This window comes from Podarcis vaucheri, assembly GCF_965113315.1.
Source record: "Podarcis vaucheri genome assembly, chromosome: 4".
In the NCBI taxonomy this organism is placed as follows: domain Eukaryota; kingdom Metazoa; phylum Chordata; class Lepidosauria; order Squamata; family Lacertidae; genus Podarcis; species Podarcis vaucheri.
Genome location: NC_138762.1, coordinates 49,248,769 through 49,273,221, shown reverse-complemented (window position 1 = coordinate 49,273,221; position 24,453 = coordinate 49,248,769). Strand labels below are relative to the sequence as shown.

General features: G+C 39.9%; 1 protein-coding gene across 1 annotated transcript in view; it reads left to right on the top strand.

The window, feature by feature from the left end:
• SAMSN1 (SAM domain, SH3 domain and nuclear localization signals 1) overlaps positions 1-24,453 on the top strand; it is an 81,148-nt gene that overhangs the window by 16,684 nt on the left and 40,011 nt on the right. Inside the window, exons 4-9 of the mRNA XM_082220784.1 lie at positions 426-463; positions 3,901-3,987; positions 9,018-9,094; positions 10,939-11,001; positions 15,727-15,853; positions 16,440-16,819. Coding sequence (XP_082076910.1) covers positions 426-463; positions 3,901-3,987; positions 9,018-9,094; positions 10,939-11,001; positions 15,727-15,853; positions 16,440-16,819 — 772 coding nt within the window. The remainder of the gene's footprint in view (positions 1-425; positions 464-3,900; positions 3,988-9,017; positions 9,095-10,938; positions 11,002-15,726; positions 15,854-16,439; positions 16,820-24,453) is intronic.

Sequence of the window (24,453 nt, the reverse complement as noted above, 5' to 3'; positions counted from 1 at the left end):
TTCTTGAACCTGTGTGAACAACAGTTGACTCAGACGATCATCCACTCATTACATATAATGAATAATGTAAACCAATTATTTGTGAATTATGTGCTCCCCGAATGAGTCATGCTCCCCTTAACTATTTGGTAAATGCTTGGCAATGAATAATAGATGGGAAGAAAATTAGGCTCAGTTTGAGAATAATTTTCTCATCCAAAGCAGGGTCAGCCTTATGATAAATGACTTAGAGTCCTATGGCAAATTTATTATGGCATGAGTTTTTGTAGGGTGCAGGATTGTTTTAGCACAAAGCTCCACTGTAGTTAGAGTGCACAGGCATCATTTAAAGATAGCAGACAAAAACCCTGGTTCAGTCGTTAGAATAACTACGTTGAATCAATTAATAAAAGATCAGACTCTACATTCTTTTTATCTCTTTCTAGGTCCATCCAGAAGTCCATGTCAGAAAATGAAGCATTTGGTTAGTAATTCACATTGTGTTCTGTTCAGGCTTTTGTGTTGTTGTTTTATCATGCAAATAAGGGGGCATCCATGTGCTGAATACTTCTGGTGAAACAGACAAATCCAACACTCTGACAGAGGTTGCTGGAAAGTACCATACATGCATACAAAAAAACAATTATGGGAGCATTTCAGATTTAATAGAATGTGTGTCTAATTTGTTTTCCATTGTTAAAATGGCTATTTTCCTTTGCTAGTTGAAACAGCAAACATAACTTGAGAAATGAAATGTGTTTTCATAAAATGTCTAATCATTTTTTCATGTTTGATTGTGATGGTCAACATATCCTCTTTTCAGCAGCTAGCTTTATAAAAATCATTTCGTATATATTCCAAGTTGTAGAACTGATTTATTCAGACATTTTAAATACATTTTTTTTTGCTGAATATGGAAATAAATAAAAACATGGCAATCCATCATAAAGAGCCTATCGACTTCTCTGTGAGTTTTGCAGTTCAGCAGGATTTGCATCCATTCATATTTTATCTCACTAGATGACAATGAATGGAGAACATTTAAAGCAAGGATGCTTTCTAAAGGTAAAAATATAGATTTTAATTGCAAAAATCTTCATATTTCATGACACCATGTTATTGCTTTAAAGCCCACAAGTACAAAATGGCCATGCCATATCAAAAGAATTTCCTTTCTTTTTCTCCAAGTGTATTTAAAATGAAAACAAATGAGAAGCCTTAAAAAGAATTGCATCACCATTCAGAAGTGAAATCACAACAGATGTTTCATAGATGTGGTTCTTAGTACACTCTTGAAATCAATGCAATATAGTCTTGAAATCAATATGAACCATGAAAGAGATGCAATCATATTCCTAAAAAAGATGATACTACACTCTCACATGTTGAAACCACAAACTTGCTGATGTCTGCTTTGAATAAATCGGTGTGGCATCCTTAAAACAAAACCATGGCAAATCTGTCCTCATAGAACTTTCCTAGGGATATTAAGACCAATTGCTTCACATGTAAGTTGACATATAGAGATAGCGAGTCAATAGTAGCTTGCAACCCAACACAAGTTTCTCACATCAGCAGTCAACACATATTTGCCAGCTTTGCAGAGTTAATTTAGAGGCTATGGCCTCACGGTTTGTGGCAGCTGCTTCTCTTTGGACGCTCACTTCTTGATGCAAGAGTGACACCTCCAACATCACTTGCAACAGAGCCCAACCCCTCAGCATGATTGTCTTCTTGCCTGACTTCAGGGTTTGGGGTTTATATTTACCAGTGCTGACCCTGAAGGGGCCAGGACCAAAATGGGATCTCCACCTGAGGGGATCCCCTTACGGGACACTGCAAGATCCATCTCCTTAACATCTAGATAGCATGAAGCTGGGGTGTACCTTCTCTGAGGCTTTTTGTGCTGGGATTAAGAACCACCGGTTCATCTATCTGAGTATGAGAGTATTCCCAAATTGTCTAAAAGAAACATTAGTCGGATCACTCCCAAATAAACCATCACTGAACCGAAATCGAAATAAGCTACTGACTGATTTCAAAGCTCCCTTCCTGGTCAAGATCCTTTAGCTGGTAGTCACTGGCCAGATTTGGATCCAGTTTAGGCTCTGTTACAGGCTTTAGTCACCTGGAGTCAGAAGAGAGAAAGTGGGTTTTTGACTTTGTTGATTCTCATTGATCTTAGCAGCTTTCAGTCCAATTATCTTTCAGTTTTGACCTATTAAGCCTTAAATGGCTCAGGACCACAATACCTCAAGGACCGCCACTTCACATATGAACCATATGTGCCTCCTCCGCAAGAGGTCAGGAGGGTGGCAACACAAGAACGGGCCTTCTCTGCAGTGGCCCCCCATCTGTGGAATGCTCTCCGCAGGGATGTTCGTGTGGCGCCTTCACTATACAGCTTTAGGCGCCACACAAAAATGTTCTTTTTCAACCAGGCCTTTGCCTGACTCAATCTACATCCTATACACTGTTTAAAAATGCTAGCTCTTTTGGGTTTTTTTATTGGTTTGTTGGTTTTGTTTTGACATTATTTATTTTATATTTTATGTGAACTGCCCTGAGACCTTCAGGTATAGGGCAGTATAGAAATAATAATAATAATAATAATAATAATAATAATAATAATAATAATAATAATAATACAATGGTACCTCGGGATGCGAACGGGATCCATTCCAGAGCCCTGTTCACATCCTGAACAGAACGTAAGACGCGACTATGCGTGCACGAGTCGCATTTCACCGCTTCCACACATGCGTGTGACGTCATTTTGACCATCTGCGCATGCGCGAGCAGCGAAACCCGGAAGTAATGTGCTCCATTACTTCCAGGTCGCCGCGGAGCACAACCTGAAAATACTTCTCCTGAAGTGTATTTATCCCAAGGTATGACTGTAATAATAATAATATCCTTCTGGAGTAGCTGTCCAAGTTGGGAGCGGGCAGTATTGCTTTGCAGTACTTCTGGTCCTAGTTGGATGGCCGACTCTAGAATCTGGTGTTTGAGCTGTATTGTTCAGATTTTGTTCAGAAATTGTGCAGATTTGTGCAGCCCCCAGTGTGGGGCTCTACATGGTTTGAGCTACCCTCCATGCTGTTTAACATCTACAGAAAACCATGGTGAGGTCATCCTGAATTATGGAGTGTGTTGCCATCAGAATGCTGAGGACTCACAGCTCTACTTCTCCTTTTCATCATCCTTATATTCCCAAGCAATTGTTGTGCTCTACAGGAGAGGGCATCCTGCAGATACTGTTGTTGTTATTGTTGTTGTTCTAAATCACCCTTCACCCTAAGGTCCCAAGGCAGGCTCCAGCATAAAAAACAATATTAAAAACAATTATAAACAACTTACAACCATAAAATAAGGGACACCATTTCACACAATGTTGGAATAAGGACTTTGTGTGGTAGCACCTCTCCTTACATATCGGACAGGTGTCTTCTCTATTGTTTTTTCGGCATTTGTTGAAAACTGTTCTCAACAAGCATAGATTTTTATCCCATCAGCATCTGTAATGGATTTAAAAGTGTTTCTATATATGTAGTGGGTTTAAATTGTTTATATATACGCATTTGATTATATCGTTTTTATATATGCAATGTGAAATTGCTTTGAGATTCTTCATGACAAGCAATTCATAAATGAAACAGACAACTGAACAAATGAATAATCACTGGCCCTTGTGGTACTGTAAGGACTCTCTGACACTGTAATATGGATCTGCAGATCAAACTAAATATTGTGCATAGATGCCAATTGGTCTAAATCTTTCCCCACTTTTAGAAGCTTTTTCAAGGAAATTGCCCTTTGGGATTGGTTGATCTGCATCCCATCGCTAATTATGTAGAGTTTTCGGCTGCTTCACTAATATGATATGAATCCAGGAATCTGCTTTCTTTGCTTCGCTTCTAGATAGGAAAAATGTGAATGGCACACTCGGGCAGCTTCCCAAGAAGCAAGAGAATGATTTGTACTTCGGAAGGCACTGTCAGTCTGAAGGTAATTGCAATACGCATTTCAGCTGATTTTGCATTTTCCTCAAAACATTTTAAAGGGCACAGAGGAAAACAGTGAAATAATTTGTCAAGGCCTCTGGTGGGGAGGGCTGACTCTTCCCCAAGGGAAAGATATGCACTTTAAATAAAGTGGAAAGTTGAAGCAAGGAACTGCATGGCTTCTATTAAATGCTTCCTGTAGCTGACATGTAGCAGAAGACCCTCATGCAACCAGCTTGCTGTTGTTTTGATCCTGGCAGAAGATTAGTATGCCTGCTATTTGACATGTATTTCCGATGAACTGTATGCTAGGTGCTTTGTAGAAAACAGAAGTAGCAAAGCCTTCTAACAGGAAACCCACATGGGGGGGGGGGGAGAAATATAAACCCCAGTCCTGTCTCAGTAGCAGAGCAAGTGCTTTGCATTCAGAAGGTTCCAAGTTCATTCCTTAGCATTTTTAGGTAGCGCCAGGAAAGACTCCTGCCTGAAATCTTGGTTAGGCACTGCCAGTCAGAGTAGACAGTACTGAGCTACATGGACCCGTGGTATGACTTGGTATAGGACTGCTTCCTGTCTTTCTAGCCTAAACATTTTTTGTTTTGGTGTAATTCTCATTGATATCTGTGCAGCTTAATTCTTGCGCCAGAAGTAGTCTAGTCATGCTGGCCACATGACCCAGAAAGCTGTCTGTGGACAAACACTGGCTCCCTTGACCTGAAAGCAAGATGAGCACCACACCCCATAGTCATCTTTGACTGGACTTAACCGTCCAGGGGTCCTTTACCTTTACCTTTACCTACTAGAGACAAAATCATGTGGGGTTGGGGGCGGGGAAGAAGACATGCATACAGCATTTTAGACTAGACTCAGACTGGATACACACAAAAAAAATTAAAGCACATTATTTCCTGGGACTCCTGGGAGCTGTAATTTATTCCTACAGAGCAACAACTCCTCGCACACTTAACAAACTAGGGCTGGATCTAGGCACATCAAAAAAGTGTTTCAGGAAAACGCATTGTACACTTTATTATGGGAAATCACATTGGCAAAAGACGGGACTCCACAGCACCTTCTGATGTCACAGTGTTATAACACATATAAAATGCTTTTTCTTTACTAATGTTGACATAAGGTTCTTCAAATGCATGGTGTGTATGCAGGTTTATTTCACTATGGTTTGCCAACACTGCGGTGGGTCCTATCAGTCTGATTTTACACAGCACTATGGACACACCAGTATATGAATGGAGTTTCCAAGGAAAGGTGCAGACATACAGGGGAAGTGAGCCAGGAAGCTGTGGCCAAGCACAGCTATAAATATTTTTTTACATATCTACCACCTTAACCACTGGTGCTCCTGCTACCTTTCCACTTTGAATAAAGGAGCCAATATGAAAGACCAGTTATCATGACACTTGAGGGTAGTACATAATAGCTTGAGGAGCAGCTATCTCTATGCAGTCCTTTCAGAGTTCTGGTCTACTCAGTTTAGATAAGAGAGTTGACACAAGAACATGGCAACTTTTATGTTATGCCTGTTTGTTTTTAAAATTCACTGAATCAGGTTAAGTTGCCTCTCTATTTCCTTCTTTCTTTCGCCTTACTTGTCCCTCCTTTCTAAAGGCAATTGGGTGTGAGGATTAAGTGATTGACCCCACAGAAACTAGACCCTGATGAATCAAAGCACTAAACCACAGGCTTAACTTTAAGCACCTTAAAGCCATAGATTTCAAATAGGCTATTCATGAGCCTATCTTATCTTTTAGCTTTTCTTTAACCATTTCATTTCCCTTGGCACACCAGGAGGGTCTTGTCCCAGTTTGTAGTACAGTTTACTTCTCCCTTCATAGTTTTGAATAATCCTACAGAGAGTTCCTACATTGCCAGATGGCCTGGTTGCTTGGGTTCATTTTAGGATCTGCACATTGACTTTGTCTTGCTATGCAGTATTTCCTGCACAGTTCACAGCAGGAAAAGGCGCATGGAGAGACATAAAGGCATAAGGAGATGTTGTAGCTGCAAGAGTGGAGGGTTTTGCACATGGTTCTGGCTTACAAGCATATGATGCAACCTTATACCGTTGTCTAGTTCAATATTTTCTGTGCTGATTAGCAGTGATCTAGCAGACTTTTGTGCACTTATAGCACAATAAAATAGGATCTGTGCTGAAGCTAAGTAAAAGTAAAGGTAAAGGTAAAGGTACCCCTGCCCGTACGGGCCAGTCTTGCCAGACTCCAGGGTTGTGCGCTCATCTCACTCTATAGGCCGGGAGCCAGCGCTGTCCGCAGACACTTCCGGGTCACGTGGCCAGCGTGACAAGCTGCATCTGGCGAGCCAGCACAGCACACGGAACGCCGTTTACCTTCCCGCCGGTAAGCGGTCCCTATTTATCTACTTGCACCCGGGGGTGCTTTCGAACTGCTAGGTTGGCAGGCGCTGGGACCGAACGACGGGAGCGCACCCCGCGCACCCCGCCGCGGGGATTCAAACTGCCGACCATGTGATCGGCAAGTCCTAGGCGCTGAAGCTAAGTAGGTCTGGTTAAAGCTGAAATGAAAAACCAAGTAGAAACCCATCTCTACTGCTTTGAGTTCCATGATGAAAGGAAAGTGGGATACAAATGTAATTATTATTATTATTATTATTATTATTATTGCAAAGGGAATATACAAAGCTTTGTTCCCCAGGATGATGATACTGCAGATTTAAAGTAACATTTTGGTAACACCTTCGCATTTCCCAAAAGAATAATAATACCAACTGTTGCTGACATTAACATTTTGAGGGAACATAACATACATTTTCCAGAAAAGTAGACTGATTTGATATACTACTAAAACAATTGTGGTAATCTATATGCTCATGTGCATGCAAGTTCCATTTACATTAATGAGCTGTTTGCAAGTGAAAAGGTTTAGGATCGAGGGGTGAAATCTCTAATTAGATTTTGGTTGAAATACATCATCCAACTTCACCTAATACAAACTAAAGGAGTTGGATTTTTTTAAAAAAATAATCATGCCATATAAAAGAATTTAGAAAATAAATGAAGACAAAAGTAGACTTTCTTATTATCATTGGCATCAATCTGTCTCAAGAGAATGGAGTGCATCTCCAGGGTGAAGCCAAACCTCTGGAGAATCACAGTGCCTGCTGTGGCTGCAGAGGCTGGTAACTCATAACTGCTGCCTCCTGCAATGTTTTTGCTGTGTTAGCAGTGCCAAAGTGACCTATCTGGGGCACAAACGTAGGCAATTTGTATGGGGTTCCTGGGCTGCCAAGACAACAAGTCTCTCTTCTCATCCTTACTGATGTGGTCCAAAGAAAAATGAGCAATATGTTTGTTGGAAGAAGCATACAAGATGCCATCCATCCCTCTTAGGAACTCCACTCTGGATTTGTGTAGGGTTTACTCCTTAGCCTTTTCTTCTCCCAAATAGGTCCCACAAGGCAGCGGGTATGGATTTTTCCTTTGGGTTTCCTCCCAAAGTCTTTCTCGTGAATGTATATATCTGTAAAGCAGCAGAGGTTTAGGATCAGAGTCTTCCTTATCTTGGATGAACTACATTCCCAGGTTGACAAGCCCCATCTGCCCCTTGCTTCCCTTACAGCATGTGGAGTAAGTGCCTTCTTTACCAGTGGACACACTAATGGTCTTGTCTGCTCAATCTGCCGGAGCCTGTCTTCACATGCAGGAGAAGTCCCTAACTCACTGAGGTTTTAAGACTCATCGGCTACCCTCACCTGGTTATCAAAGCTGTTTGCTGGGGTGCGGCCACTGTCACATGCTGACAGTTTCTAGGAGCCACAGGTGAAAACTGAGTGCAGGGTAGGGAACAAAGGTGGACAAAGTACCCCAGAAGGAGCACAATGTGTCTCCCACAAGAGGTACTACCCCTCCCTTAACACCTATACATAGTAATGTTCTTTATTAATTTGAGACGAAAATGTTCTTTATTACTTTGAGACGAAAATGTAAGGTAACACTTTCCCTTTGCTATAAATTTCTGATCAGTTTTAGCCAGATGCAATGAAAGAGGCACAGAGTTATTATTTGTTTACAGTTACATCTATTTCATTCCTAAGCATAATTCAAACACTTGACTACATATTGATAAGCCTTCGGTTTTTCCTACCTCTGCTTAGGACTGTAAAATTAGGAAGTGGGTTATTAAGGATGTAGCAAATCACAATACATGGATGGCTGTTGGAATTCTGCTTCGAGGCTCACAATTTTGCAGGCTTTGCCTAGAGCTAGCTAGCAAACAGATCAAAAGTCTAATGCTAACCAAGTTTGTTCAGATGCATGCAAGTATTTCCACTGAAATATGTTTGGGACTGCTACTTTAGCGATCCACAAATTAGGCATGAATGAGTTTAAGTCCAAGTATACCAGCTTAAGTAGCTGATGAATCATAGTGGTGATCTTTAGAAAGACTGGGATAGTAAAGATGTTCCCACTATGGAAAGCAGCATGGAAGTAAAAACAAAAACAAAAACCTTCACAAGAACTTTGCTTCATGAAAATCTTGATTTCAAACAGTAAAAACTCATTATTATGATTAGAGAAAATTTTAAAAGTGCTTCCCGTGTGTGTGTGTGTGTGTGTGTGCTTCCCGTGTGTGTGTGTGTGTGTGTGACAATATGTGTTTATCCTATAGTCAAAGAACATAAATATTCTGACCTCCTAGGTGTCTGGTGTACTCTAAGTTTCCCCATCACCATAGCTATTATAAATGTCTACAGCATACCAAGAGGCAATGAATATTTTTAAAGCTCACAGGATGTTATAAGGGAAGGGAAGAAGCCCAGAGAACACAGGAAATAAGACTGAAAGCTTTAAAAAAGAAAGAACAACTCCAATTTTCCTACTGTGGTAAAAATAGATCAATGCATTTCCTACCATGTTTCTGTTATATTTGTATATGTTACTCATTCTATTTTCAATGAAAATGTATTGCAAAAACTTTAATTAGGTTCTTCGTGATAATAATCTTTGTACTTTTCTAATTCCTCCCCACCTCCGGACAGAAATGAATGAAGATTTTCTTATCGGAGAAAGGTTTCATTTACTACAAGGAACAAGAATAGAGGAAACTACATGTCAGGTAACTGTGAAACTGTAGCAGAACTTGGGCAATAGAAATACCTGCCTGAAGTTCTTTCTAGACTGGGCTGCAAAATGGATCCCACGTGTCTGTAGGCTTGGCTGGATTTTATTTTATTTTTATCAGCCTGCTCTCTGACTAAGGACTGCTAATGGAATCCCTGCCACAACATCCCCATTGAGCCACCCTAGCACCCTGCTTGGAGGGTCATGCATAATTTTTCTTGTGTACTCAAACAAATGGGCCTGCCAAATGATTAAAGTTGGTGGTTCTCTTTTGGTCTGTGGTGGTTGAGCAACTCCTGCTGGCTATGTTTATAAGCTTTTATAATAGATGCTCATTCATACAATCCACATTAGTCAGATCATGAGCTTCCTGGTTGTCACAAGCACTCCGACAGGTTAGGGGAAGAGCTGTAAGTCAGTGGTAGAACATCTGATGCAGAAGACCAAGTTTCAATCCCTGGCATTTCCAAGTAGGTCTAGGAGAGGATCTTCTCTAGAGATCCATTGCCAATTAATGTAGACAACACTGAGCTAGATGATCGTACAGGGCAGCCTTGTACGTTCTTGCCAACCTTCTGGACCAGATATGTATCTCCTGTAATTGCTTCACTTAAGGAGAAAATAATCTCGTGTGGGGAGCAAGCGTATTTGGAGTATTTTTTTTTTATTTTTCCACTCTTTTAAATAAATGTGGCCAGGAAACTGCTTCAAGACAGGTTCCTATGAATGTGTCACAATCACATTAGGTTTGTGTATCTGGTGAACTAAGTAAAGAATGAAAGTTTGAGTACCTCTCTTGATTTGTTTTTATTCAGTGGGCTATTTTATATATATATATATGACCCATAAGGGTTTAATGCTTTGTAGCACACGCAAACACATAACTAGGCTGCCATTAAATTAGTATTGTGAAATTTTACTTGGCACAGACCTACCCTAAGTGCTTTGATCAATCTAGCCAGCTCCAGTTTGGTGTATGTGTCCAGAATGTTTCTCAATTTTTATAAACATATACTGTGTCTCCAGGCACTTGTCTTCAAAAGACTACATTAATTAACCCACTAGTATGAGCAATTAAAGAAGCCTGACCCTTGGGCCTGTGCATAATAATATAAAGGTAATTAATGATTCATCAGTTACTGAACACTGAAGAACTAGAAGACACAGCAGAAATAGGTGTTCCTAATGATGCTGTTGTTATTGATATCTCAGAAATCCGTGAACAAATTAAAAGGAACCAAAGGGGGTTCCCTTATCAATGGGCAAGCAAGTTGCTACACAATTATATCTCTCAACTGGTGTGTTGCAACTTGTGGTTGGTTTGGAGTGAGACAAACCACAAACCTAGGTTTGCATATAATGCTAAGCCAAACCATGGCTTAGCTCCTGATGATGTGGAAGTAGCAGCTCTGAGGGAGAAGAAAAGTGGCCGTAATTTTCTAAATGCAAACCAGGACATTTATTCATTTATACAAGGCCATTAGTGTTACATGTGAACTAGGCCATTATGTCATTGAGAAGCAATTCAAGATGCTGTAAGTCAGCCTGGGAGAGCTATGCCCCTCAAGGGTAGCATCTATATTATTTTATGAATGAAGTTTGAGTCCCAACGTTAATTTTGGCTTGCTTCTTCTTCTTGGACAGTTCTTACTTGACAACAGAGAACTATGCGGGGGGCTTCACAGACAATCAACTGATTTTAAAAATCTACCTCATTGGTATTATTGATACCTTTTATTTTAAATGCATTCTGCATAGCCCAATTGCTTTCATGATATATCTACATGGTGCTGTTGCAATTCCTGTTGTTGACATTTTGTTTACCCTTTTGTGGCCAAGGTAATGACATTTGAACAGTGGATTCCACCTCAGAACCATGTCCCAAGTGCATCCAGTGATACAGTAAGAGAGATTCCACAATTTATATTCCTTTTTCGTTTTGGCTGAATCATACATTGGCTGCAGTGTTTTGAAAAGCCTTCTTCGACTAAATGAACGTGCAGAGCATTATGGAAGCAAACTCTTTTAGATCTATGTATTTGTGCCCTCACACTGATTTGCCAGCCAAAGTTGAGTGTGCCTCAATAGTATCTGTCCCTGCGGAGATTTTAGGAGATCAGGTTGTCCCCATTTCACCTTATCTACAAGGACTCTGATAAGAAAAAAGTTTATTAAAAATTTGTGCTAGTCAAATGCTGACCAATGTAGCTAACTGGTAGGATCACGACAACTAAGATAAGGCAGTGTTTTGATTATGGAAAGATGGAGAGCTGAATTAAGCCTAGAAGACCCATACCTGACACTCCCCAATTTTGACCAAAACGCAGCCCTGCACCCTTCTAGATGCACAAAGAACCAGGCAGAAAATCAGGCAGAGGGCCTTCTCAGTAGTGGTACCTGCCCTGTGGAACGCCCTCTCATAAGATGTCAAGGAAATAAATAACTATCCAACTTTAAAAGACATGTGAAGGCAGCCCTATTTAGGGAAGTTTTAATGTTTTATCGTGTACAGGGGCTGCCGTGAAAGATCAGTATGCCCCATTTGCTTCCCTGTACTTCTCTCCACTAAGGTGAAGTGCAAACAATGAAGTCTTAAAGTATATTCTCCATAACTGTGTGCTTTCTGGTACTATTCAGGTTAGGAATATAGAAAGGGGCCATATTCCAGATCACACTATCTGCCTTTCTGACTCAAGACTGACCAGCAGCTCTTCCAAATCTCAGAGTAAATGATATCCGTATGGGTTTAGCATAGATCATACATTGTATGATTGTGACCCATTCATATAGGGACATGCTTGAGTGACTCAAAAGAATGACAAGAATAGGTTTATTTGTCCCAGATATAAATATATTTAATTTTTATTCATTCATTTTCATACACAACCTCCCTCCTTCCTGTTCAAGTAGTTGATATTTCCCCTACCCCCACATAGTAGTGTGATGCTCTGAAACTGTTTCAGATCCTGTTTCTGATAAATTGCTGTGGTCATGAAGCCCCAGAACATTTGGTGCTTATCAATCAAAGCAAAAAAGAAAACTCCAAAGCTTTCATTAACACAGTTTGCATCAGTAAAATATAACTACTGCATTTATTGTTCTGCTTACATGACTTTTGCTAACATAAAACTCTCCCCCTCCCCACAGTAACTGCTCTTAAAACAAAGAGGATTACACTTCATCCATTAGCAAAATTGTTTGAGTAGATTATATTCCCGTTTTACTTTGAGACGCTCAACCATCTACCCCTCAAATAAAATACAAGTTCAGACCTCAGTTCAAAATTCATAGCGATGTTATTCTCAGTTAATAATTAGAGTTGGACACGTTGTCTGCTAAACAATCCACTTGACTTGTGTAGGTTTGCTTCTGGCTAAAATGCGATGATTTCTGTGTTGTCAGCTAAGAAGCCATTTCACTGATAATTATCCCCATTGCTTTTTGGTGGAGTGGTACCCACCAAAGTACTGCACAGTGGCTTGAATCTATTTGCTGCATGAACAGATGGAACATCCATTAATGACAGGACTCCAGCTGCTCAGGAAAGGACCCCTTCTGCATTTTGAAGTCTCATTCTGTGAATGGAATGGCATTATAATCTCAAGCATGTCTGACCCAACCAAGTGGTTTTGATATTTTAAATGAACATGCAACTTCCCCCAGATCCAAACTTTTGCATCTCTTGTTAAGATGACTGAGAATGAAATTAGATTTTCTATTCCAATTCCACACACTCAAACATAACTTGAGTTCCTTCAACATGCACCAGCTGAGGATGGCATCAAATAAAATTAAATCCAATGCAAAACTATAGACTGCTTTTTATCTTTCAAATAGAGTTCTGATGAAAAGTTCTCAGATATGTAAAATCATTCTTATATTTCAGGGGGTCACGCTTGGTTCAGCATATTCAGTAATGTTATATTGCATCTCAGGATCCTATTATTTTGTAATCTCTTCTCCATTATATTTTCCCTATTCTAGAAACCTGCCAGTTCTTCATATGATTTGTGTACTCTGAAATCTATGGTTAGGTTGAAGAACCATTTGTTTCAGAACTCTTCCATTAGCTTACTCAAAAATGTAGCTTTACCAGCTTAGTAATGGTATTCCACACATTTGTAACGGAAATATTGTTGTTGCTGTTTAGTCATTTAGTCGTGTCCGACTCTTCGTGACCCCATGGACCAGAGCACACCAGGCACATGCCTGTTGTCTTTGTCCATGGAGTTTTCTTGGCAGGGATACTGGAGTGGCTTGCTGGTTCCTCCTCCAGGTGGATCTCGATTAGTCAAAACTCTCCACTATGACCTGTCCTTCTTGGGTGGCCCTGCTCGGCATAGTTCATAGCTTCTCTGAGTTATTCAAGCCCCTTCGCCACGGCAAGGCAGTGATCCATGAAGGAGTGTAACAGAAATACTAGTACTTAAAGAGACTTTTGAACTATAACCCAATGGTTGATGAGCACAAAATAGCTGCCAAATGGAAACACGTATCTTTCTCTCTTTCCTTGTTGTATTTTAGTTGCCCTATAACCTGAGTTATTGAATCATTAAAAAAACAACAACAGAGAATTCATAAAATACAATCACATGTATACTTAAAAAAACACAAAACCCCCCAGGAGCCTAAACCTGGTTCCAGAGCACCAAAATAACGTAACAGAGCAAAAACACATCCACCCTATCCACCATAGAAACAGACTCTAAAGTGTTAAGATTAATGTTTTAAGTATTAAGGTAAAGTCAAGGGAGAATAAAGAAGACTTTCCTTGATGCCAGCGAAATATTAATGAATACTCTAGGCAAGTTTTTCTGGGGAGAATGTACAATAACTAGGAGGCCACCATGAAAAAGGCCCTCTCCCTTCTTGCCCTCCCTCTGATCTTCAGGTTTGGGAGACACTCATAGAAGGGTCTCTGTAGATTACCTGAGGGTTAAGGGAAGGGTATATATGAGAAAAGGCAATACGTTAGATACTGCTGGTCCTAAGCAGTGCAGGATGTTATAGGTTAAACCAAACAATATGAGTTGGACCTAGAAACAGCTTGGGAACAGACTTGGTGCACAAACTTCCTTCATACCTTTTGAAGGAGTGAGTTTTATGACAATAGAGGATGTGTTCACATTACTGCTTACTGTGGCTCCAGTGTGCTCCTACCACTGTTTTTTAAAGCCAGGTTCACATGACATTAGCCACACTCCATCTGCATCCTGTAGCTTTTAGAAAAATACTCCTCTTTGATTAGCTTTTTCTCAAACCAGCTTTCCGTTGCAGTGTGAACAGTTCATGGTTCCGTCGTGGTGTGAACTGGTTCAGGCTGCTTTTGTGCATGTGCAAATGAAACCATCGCTGACCTGCAGTTTGGTGCATGCAAATAAATAACTGGTTGGAGATATTTCCAGTCCTGCTCTGCTGTGAACAGCAGTGGAAAAAAGCTACTTGAAAATGCAGCAAGAGGAAATGATCTTGCAGTGTTTTAAGCCACTAATGCAAACATAGCCACAAAAAAGAAAAACTCACTTCACCAGTGTCGAGCTGCTGCACCACAAATGGTTTAGTGTAGCACTAATAGCTATGTGCCAAGTGGTTCTGTATAACAGCCTTTACTATCTGAATTATTGCAATAACAGCTTGTCTGGTTTGGATTTGAGATCTATTTGCAGGCATAAACAGAGAACCAATAGGACTTTCCCACCCATTCTTTTTCTTATTCTATGGAAGATAGGCCTACTGGTAACAAAAATCAATATAGACAGTTCTGAACCAATACACCTCTGGCCACCAAATCCTAAGAACTCAAAAGTAGAGAAATAGGCATTGCCATCATACCTTGCTTCTGCACTGTTATGTCTAGCAGCTGTCAATAAGTAATAATGAATGAGGCATAGCACTTCTTATGTTCTTATATACAGTGAAATACTACAGTTCCATAATCATAGCTAGTGCATCCTTACATATTTTCCTTTCTTTTTCTTTCACAAAGAAAGAAGCTCACAAGTTATATACTTGTGGCTGATTTAATTAATATTTTTGTAGCACCTTTGAGAACACTTCAGAGTCACTTTGTAGCTTGTAAAGAAATCACACTGTATTTCTTTGCTTCTTGGGAGAGAGGTTGCCATTAATTTTTGAAGGCCAAAGGCTGACTATCTCCACCGTAACTTCTGTCTTCTTTCAAAGCCACATACTGCTTGTAACCTGAGAAGAGGTAGTGCAGTCAATCCAGGAACACTATTATTGAGGGATCTTCAGACACGTGAGAAAGACTCCTGTCTGCTGCTAGTTAGTGTAGGCAATATTTGACAATATTTGATTAGGTCAACTAGTAGTCTGATGCAGTAGAAACTATGATGTTTGGAAAGCCAGGAAAATGTGCATTTCCAGGAAATGGAAATTCAACCTTTTCCATGAGACTATTTTTCAAGTTGTCCTTCAAGCAATCATGCCGCTATTGCATCAGTCAGCTGGCTGATTTAATTAATATTTTTTGTAGCACCTTTGAGAACACCTCAGAGTAACTTTGGAGCTTGCAAAAAAAAATTACACTGTATTTCTTTGCTTCTTCAAAGAGAGGGAAACAAACATTTCAATGTGTTTTGACCATATGTTTCTTTTCTACTCTAGGTTGCAGAATCTGATGAAAATAAATCAGAAACAGTGGGAACTTTAAAACGGTTGCAGAAATTAGTGCAAACTAAGAAAGCCAGTGTACACAGTTTGGATGACATCAAACATGTTTTGATACCTCTCAGTAAGTAAAGGGACACCTTTTGAGTCTATATATGCTTGCGCTTGTTTCAGTTTTCTATGTAGGTTCAGAGAATGAGTACCAAAGTAGGTAAATTATGCATAAAAAATTTTATTCCATCATTTATTTAAATTAAATATGTCCTGGGGAGACTATAGTGTCTCCTGAGTAAGCTGAAAGAATCTAGGAATTGTGAGATCAGTGGGAAGTAAGAGACTTCCTTGCTTCAACAGAATGTCTGCAAACTGGTTCAGACAATACCTCAAGAGTTAATGCAGCTCATCATGTGAAACGTGCACACTATCCTCACCTCTGCTGGCTTCACTTTCCCATGTGGGAATAGACCATTCAAATGTGGCCATCTCTGCATAAAATCTTAGGTGCGTAGGTCATAATTGTGGGGTCAGTTTCCTAGATCAACTCTTACAAATATCATATACTTTCTACCAAGTGTGTGTTAGTAGTTCCACAAGTTCATTACAGAATTGCCTGCATCCCAATATTTCTATGTGTCTTTTGGGGATGGGTGGGAAGATAAAACACTGTTTCAAACCACAGTTTCATTTCTTTATTTTTAAACTTTTTAAAGATCCACTGCCACAAGATGTATATGTCTCCGAAGATGAGGATGAAGCTCCAACATCATGTATGAAATTGACCAAATCCCAGGACAAGAAAGTATTGAGAGAGAATACAAGGCGAAAGGATGAAGCTGAGACAAGAACAGGCCTTCTATCGACTTCCTTGGGCAGATCTTATACTTCTAGACTAAGCAACTTAGGAAATATTTCCATCCGTTCAGAAACTGAATTTCAGCTCTGGAGTGATTGGAAACCTTTTCCTGATAACCAGCTGTGCCCCTGTGATTTCCTGATTACAAGGATAGAGGAGTGGGAAAAATGTACTTGTTGCTCTCACCAGCCCCGTCTTACTTCCTCTCTCACGGACGTTGATCTCCCAGATTCATGGGTAAGTTGCTTTCCTTCCAATTAATTAGCTCAGCTATAAAGACTTGTTGGGATACATCTGGCAGTTATTCTAGTCTACCTGTAACATGGCTGAAGCATCCAAGAGAATGGTGATAGAAAAATCCTGAAAGACAAATCTGATCCAAACCTGACATTGCCTTTATTCATTCCCATAATTGTCATGACAGATGATCCCAGTCACCTGCTCATTATAGTCTTGTCAAATGGTTAAGTAGTGCTAATGTGTCTGTAGCAACTGTAGGATTATGAAAGTCAAGCTCTGATGGTTCAGAATTTGTTCTGGAGGAACAACCCTTGTCTCAATTCAAAATGGATTCACACATAACAAAGTTTTTCAGAGAAGGTTCAGTGGGGGGAGAGATTGAAAGGTTCATAGATTTCTCTCTTGGCTTGAATTATCATCACATGCACTGATTGTGCTGTGCATATACCCATTATCATATTGACCCTTAGGAAATTGTTGTTAGTTTTAGCTACATCCACAACATAGCACTTGAAATTCAACTAGACCTGGATGGGCAACATTAACAATGTTAAATTTCTGCAAGAAACAATAATAAGAATTAATTTACCATCAAACAAAAGTCTACTTGGTTAGATGATCTGGTCACATTATTCACAGCAAGCAATAAATGCCTAGTCAGGGCAGATAGCTTTGGGTACACACATGACACACGCAGAATGTCATTTTACATTCTGAGACATAAAATAACTTCTAGAGAGAATAGTGTTCAATTTTTGTTACACCTGAGCATTATGAGATGGACAAATTTGGATTTTGAACTGGATATTATTATTGTTTTATTAATAAATTTTATTTGTTGTTTTTTTCAGAAAAATGACTCAAACATCAATGTAAAAACAAACATTAAAACTAAGTATAAGAATACAACTACAACGCTCTTAGATTTCAATATCAAAAAGTGAAATCTGTTTATATTTGTGTCATTCCACCTTAGTATTCAGAATAAGGAGATCATAACATCTATTAAAGAGAAGTGGTTTTTGCCTCAGTATTTTGAAGAAAACAACCTGTTAAATCACTATCCTTTTTCATCCAGCAAAACCTTGCCTGTTGTGCGGGATGTGTTATTTGACTTCTTTCAAGGTTGGCACTTAAAATACTCTTAAGAATATGGTTCCATACTCTTACTCTTGCTTCCTTCACTAATCTAGCCTGACAACCAATATTACTTACTGTTCCAGGCCCTTCACACTCACAGCCTGTTTTTTCACCTTAGATTTTGCTAAGAGCTCACATGTACCCAAATGCCACAGAAGTTTAATTCTTTAAGTATGTTAAGCTTAGTTTTGCATCCATGTTTTAAATCATACCAGCACTTGAATATGACACTGATACAATTGGGCTGACTGACAGACAAAAGACAGCCACAGTTGTCTTTGGTAAGGTACAAGTACGGAATAGGAACCAAAACAAAGATATTAAAAATGTAGAGAATATAAAAAATTCACTCCAGTTCTCTTCCTGCTTCAGTTTTTTGCCAGTGTTGCTCCCTTGCTTAAGCAAATTTTACGTAAACAGGCCTGGTCAGACCAGGCCAATGAGATTCTTTGCAAACTAGAAGACTGGCATGCCCCAACACATGATACAGGCTTGGAGAACATTGCTATCTACAGCAAACTATGAAATTTGCACTTTTAAAATAAATGAAAAGTTTGAATGTGCCACTCAAATTGTATATGAGACAAAACAGTGGCAATTCAGCAGTATGACACTGACATGAAGAAATAAATTCAGTTTGAACTGATGGCCCTGGCAGAAAACAGTTTATTGATAGCAGACTCTGCTTTAGCATTAATCAGAATATATATTTGTTGATCTTGATTTTAATCAGAGATAGGAAGACAGATAACATCACATTTGCAGCTTGAAAGGTCATCCACTACATGCTGCTTGCTCTTGGAGCTGCTTTGTAAAACAAAGGTTTGGCAGACCTCACACTCTGTCTCTGAAATATAGTCTGTTGATAATGTTGCAAATCCTCTGACTAAAGTGTGTTCTGTTTTTCTTCTTGTCAACTCCAAAATGACTCTCCTTCTTTCAGCTTTGTACAGATCTTTCTAATCTAAAGCTTCATCAGAATAAATTGGTAGCCCCCAGCACCTCCAGTTAAAATAGAAAGGCAGGGAAAGGCCTGTCTCAGTTCTTGGAGAGCAAATGCCAGTCCTCTAGTCTGACTTGGTATGAGGCAGTGTGAGATGTTCAGATCATACCAGTTTATATAGTGCAAAAGGAAGCAATGGAGCCTTTTGCTGATTTTTTTACTTGGGAAAGGTGAATGTAATTACTTTGATTTTGGTGCCCATTCCTCCCCTTTTAAAGTCATCATTGTGAGTCAAGGACCCGAACCTGTGTGGTGGTGAATAAGAGACAAGGACACAAGTAATTTAGGTTAATGGGCTGAAAAAGGACCCAACTTTTATTGGTTACAGCATGTGAGTGGTATTGGCTTAAGCATTGGATCAAACAACCTACCGGTATATATGACCCCACCTGTGCAGCGGAGGGGTCATCTGAAGGTTAAAAACCAGTGGGAGGAGCTTGTTGATGCAAATACAATTGGAAGCTTCCCCTGGTGTCACCGGGGGTCGTGCCATGGCCCTAGACGTCTTCCAAGGGCAGAATGAGGCGCAGAAGCTGCCACAGCCACTTGAATGTGGCTAATCCCTGCCCCTAGGCCAACCCTATTGGCTGGCCTGCTGGGGGGGGGTGGCATGGCAGCTAGGAGATGGCACAGGGGGCCGAACATGTCCCCCTGCTGACATGGGAACGGTTCCCACTCACAACACCTCCCCTCCGGGAGGAGGAGAGGCTTTGCTAAACTTCTCTGCTCTCTGATAATGATGCATTGTGGACACATTTACACATGAATATATATCACACAGTGATGTCACTTGATAACTTTCAGCTGAAGCATCAGTGAACCGAGTCTGCTATGAAGTGTTATCCGTTAAATGGTGTGCAGTAATTTGCACGTTCTGTGTTGTGTGTCTGATAAGGCTTCTCATATTTTCAACATATCATTTAATCTTAGTCATTGAGAAGTAATAACATAGTTATGGACTTGCCTTCATGTTGTTTGCTATGCTTAGGGCATGTTAATTAATGAGAGGCAGTGTGGTGTAGTGGTTAGAGTGTCAGACTAGGACCTGGGAGACCAGGGTTCAAATCCCCACTCCGCCATGAAGCTCACTGGGTGACCTGGGGCCAGTCACTGCCCCTCAGCTGAACCTGCCCCTCAGAGTTGTTGTGGAGATTAAACGATATGGGAGAGAACTGTTGAACTCTTTGGAGGAAATGATGAAATATAAATTCAACAAATAAACAAATCCTTGAGAGTTAGAGGTTTGTTGATGAAACTGGTTATCTGGATGCATTTGAGTCAGTTTCGGCACCAAATCAGCCTTGGTCAACCTGATGATTGGTAGAGGACAAGTGGAGTACTTTGATAGAGGACAAGTGGAGTGGCTTTTGATACTATCAGTCATGGTACTATCAACCATGGTAGTTTCCTGCACAGGATCTGTGAGATGGGTGTCAGAGGCACTGTTTTACAGGAGTTATGATCCTACATGCCCTGTCAGTTCCAAAGAGTGGCACTGGTGGATGCTCATTGGCCCCTTGGTGTTTGTGCTATGGGGTGCAAAAGGGGACTGTTTTGTCCCTGGTGCTATTTAACATCTTTATGAAGCAATTGGGAGCAATCATTAGGGGATATGGAGCAAAATGCCATCAGTGTGCTGATGACGCACAGTTCTAATCTGTAATATCAGAGGTAGATTTAGGGGAGTGCGGCCAGTTTGGCTGCATCAAGCATGGAGCCTCGAGGGCACTGCAGGGGGTGCCACAGCCATGATGTAGAATGGAGGGTGAGAGGCAGGGGGCACCAAATTTTGGTGCCACACAGGGCACTGCTGAAATTTGAGACCCCCATGGTCCACCACTAGTAACATCTTAAATGGGACTGGGTGTGCAGACTCTGGACTAGTGTCTTGCCAATGCTGTGGACTGGACGAGGACTAATAAACTGACTTTAAATGCTGGTAAGCATAGGCGCCACCTCCTAGGGACTGAGATCCCTTTGGCCACCCCCCAGTTGATGGGGATTGCCATTCAAATGATGTGTGTGCACCACATCTTGGCATTGATTATGTGAGGTGGACCTTACCTGCCCCCCCCCCATATTTTATTCAAGCTGGCACCCCTACTGACAAGATAGAGGCCCTGTGGGGCCTTGTGTTTGAGAGACAGGTCAGTTATCTCCTTTTCTTCTGCCAGTGGGGAGCTTTCGTGCCTTCTATGAGTAGAAGGAGCCCTTCATTTGTGAAATAGTCAATCTTGATCCAACCCATCCAATTTTATAATACTGTAAACCTACAAAAAGTCCCATTGGCAGCTAATTTCTTTATCTGTGATGCATCACTTGTAAATGCTAGTGGGCTACAGAAAATGAAAGAGATCCATTTTACCTTGAATATATGTTCTGATCTTACACACTGAGTTTTCACTACTATTAACTACAGTATGTTTTTACAATATGGTTGGTCATATGCATGAACAACCCTGCATGTAACATTATCAAATGTGATGTTCCAGGTATTACTATCAAGTGATTTCTTACATGGGGGTGGAGGAATTTTGTAACCTGTAACATACACAACTAATCTGTGGTTTACTAAAAAGGACTGATCTGAGGTAGTCAGGTGCCATTTATAACCATCCCTAATAGTGTGTGTGTTTCACATGCTCCCTGTTCACCTGTCCCACTTTATGATCAATGTTGTGCAATGCATTCTTCATATTAGACCATTTGAAAATTAAAAAGATAAAACTCTCAGACTACATTAACTTTCCAGGCATTAAAATTCATTCAAGATTCCAGCTTAACTCAATTATGTGCTTGTAATGTTACGAGTGTCAGTCTTTCGCTCTGTTTAGTATTTTCAACAACTAGTGCAGAGGTCAAACTTTCAAGGACAAGGAGATAATCAGGTCAGCCTTCAACCTGCTGTAATTTTTCTGATGCATGGAGAGAGGAAATAGATATGGGTGGGCACTATATCTCCTGAAATGGCCTCTTTCTACCCGTTTAATGATAAATATTCTAGCAAAGGGAAGCTCATATATTACTCTACATATGAATTCTCTTTTTATTAATCACACAGATTTTAGCAGTGGGCAGAAAAGGAATTAATGTTTGAATTATCAAGGTGGTTTGATTCCCTCTTAAAGGTTTATTTGGTGCTTTAAAGGTTGGAACAATGGCCAAGAGTATAATAAATGAATTTATAATTGCATGAACTTGGGTTCAGTGTGCATTTCCAAATGATATGATAAAGCATTACTAGGTGTGTTGTGTTCTTGTTGCATTTATTCTCCAATAATTTCATGTGAGTTTGGTCAGGTCTATGATGGCATTTCAGCTGCCATTACCAGACATATGAAGATGAGAGATATTTTACTCTTCCAACAATTTTATTATTGACTCTATTGCAGGAATACAAGATAGATTTAAGCATGTGAAACTACTCAAAATCTCATGAAAAATTTGATGAGAGAGTGAAACCTGAACATGAATTTCTGAAATGCTAGAATGGCTTTTAATAAATATAGGGTCTAATCCATAGGGAACTTCTCCTACAATACTGTATCAAAATTAATGGACATGATTTAGCTCCTGCCGGGCATAGACCAAAAGAAGGCTGGATTGTGCCCATAAATGCACTTTTCTTATTCAATTGTTTAGAAGGTTTAAAAGAAAATAGTTATGAGGATACCTTATAAATACTCATCATGTTTGTAATCTTTCTTTGTTAGGTAGTCAACCCATTTTGATCAACCCATCTTGACATGATATTGCCTCCTCAGATTTGCATAAATATATACAGTGACCAGAATAACAAAATTAAATGATAACTCATCTGAAGGGTGATATATAAGCTTCAAGCTTTCTTTCTCCGGAATATTTATTGTTAACTCCAGAAAGACAGAGGCCATTTCCAAAGATATAGTACTTATCCATTATTTCTTATTCATGCATCAAATTTTACAAGGGCGGAGGGAGAGGGTATATAATTGAAGGTTAAAATATTATCTTAGCAACTGTTGATATGTGTTTGGGTCTTTTGACAAAGTTTTGATTTGTTTTTAATCCATGAAGCACTGTGTTAAGAGCTGAGCCGTACACCACACACACACACACACACACACACACACACACACTCCTGGTTTCATATATAAGACTATAGAGATATAATCTAGATGGGTGCAATGACCACAAGAGTAGGTTCACACTCCTGTTTGGTGTTTTGGAAAGTGGCCCATTTTAGTTTGTGCTGCTTTGCCTTAGATTGATATCAGCACCTTAATTTTGAAAATCTGAAGCTCCATGCCTCTTTATTGACTTGCATCAACAAATGACTATAGCTCTCTCTCTCAAACACACTTTTTTGACAGAACTGAATGAAATTTGTAGGCATAGTAGGCCCTTCTATATAAAGTCTTCCAAAATTCCAGACAAATAGGTCCAAGTTATATGTTTGTTGTTTGGTGCTGGCTGCTGTTGAAGTTTAACATTTTTTAAGAGAGAGAGAGAGAGAGAGAGAGAGAATCCCCTATGACTTTTTAAATTCCATGTTAGTTCTACTAGATCCAACTTTTACTCAAATAACTTGTAAAATTGAGGAGTGTGCATGCACACATGCATGTTTTTTCTCTATTTGGGGAGGAGAGATTAGCAGGAGCAGGAAAAGAGGCAACAAGTGTGGGTGGTGCCCATGGTACTCTCAAAATTTCAAATGGGTCCCAAAAGACCACTATGCTATTCTGTACAAGCTACAATGCGCCACTTTCCAAAACACAAAACATCCTTGTGGTCATTGCACCCTCCTAGATTTTATATCTCTAGAGTCTTATATATGAAACCAGTGAGGTAGGGGTATTGTTTATTACTCTAAAAACCAGTTGACTAGAAGTACCAGGAGTAAAGCTGATTTTAATCTCATTGATATCAAATGATCTAAACTAGCTCACACCAAGTGTAGGCTGCTAATAACAAATATGATTCCATTTCTGGCTAGGATGACAACCTAGGGAGGATTTCGTTTTTTAGGGATAAGATTGTTTGGCACATTTAGATGTTTTTTGTAGGAATATGCCCTGGAGCAATGGTTGCAAAAGAGTCATGAGCCTAGCTTCCCATGCACTCCTGAAAACCTACTCTAAAGGAAACATGTAAGAATATAAGAAGAGTCCTGCTGGATCAGACCAAGGTCATCTATCAAACAAAAGTAGTTCCTCTAGTGTAGTTCCTCTGATGCCCACAGTGGCCAACCAGATGTTCCTGGGAATTGCACAAGGAGGCAATAGCAGTCTCTGCTTGTTTCCCTGCAACTGGTAATGCTGCAGGAGAATGGATGTAAATTGTTTGTTACCCACCCTCATTAGAACATCACATACTAGACAGTGTGTGTTCTTTTACACTTTAGCTCACTATATTTTTTTATTTGTTTTGAGAGGGATGTGCCAGAAGATCATGATTGCTGTGGTGCTTCCTAGTATGGTTGTAACACTGAAAGAAGAGAATAATAATA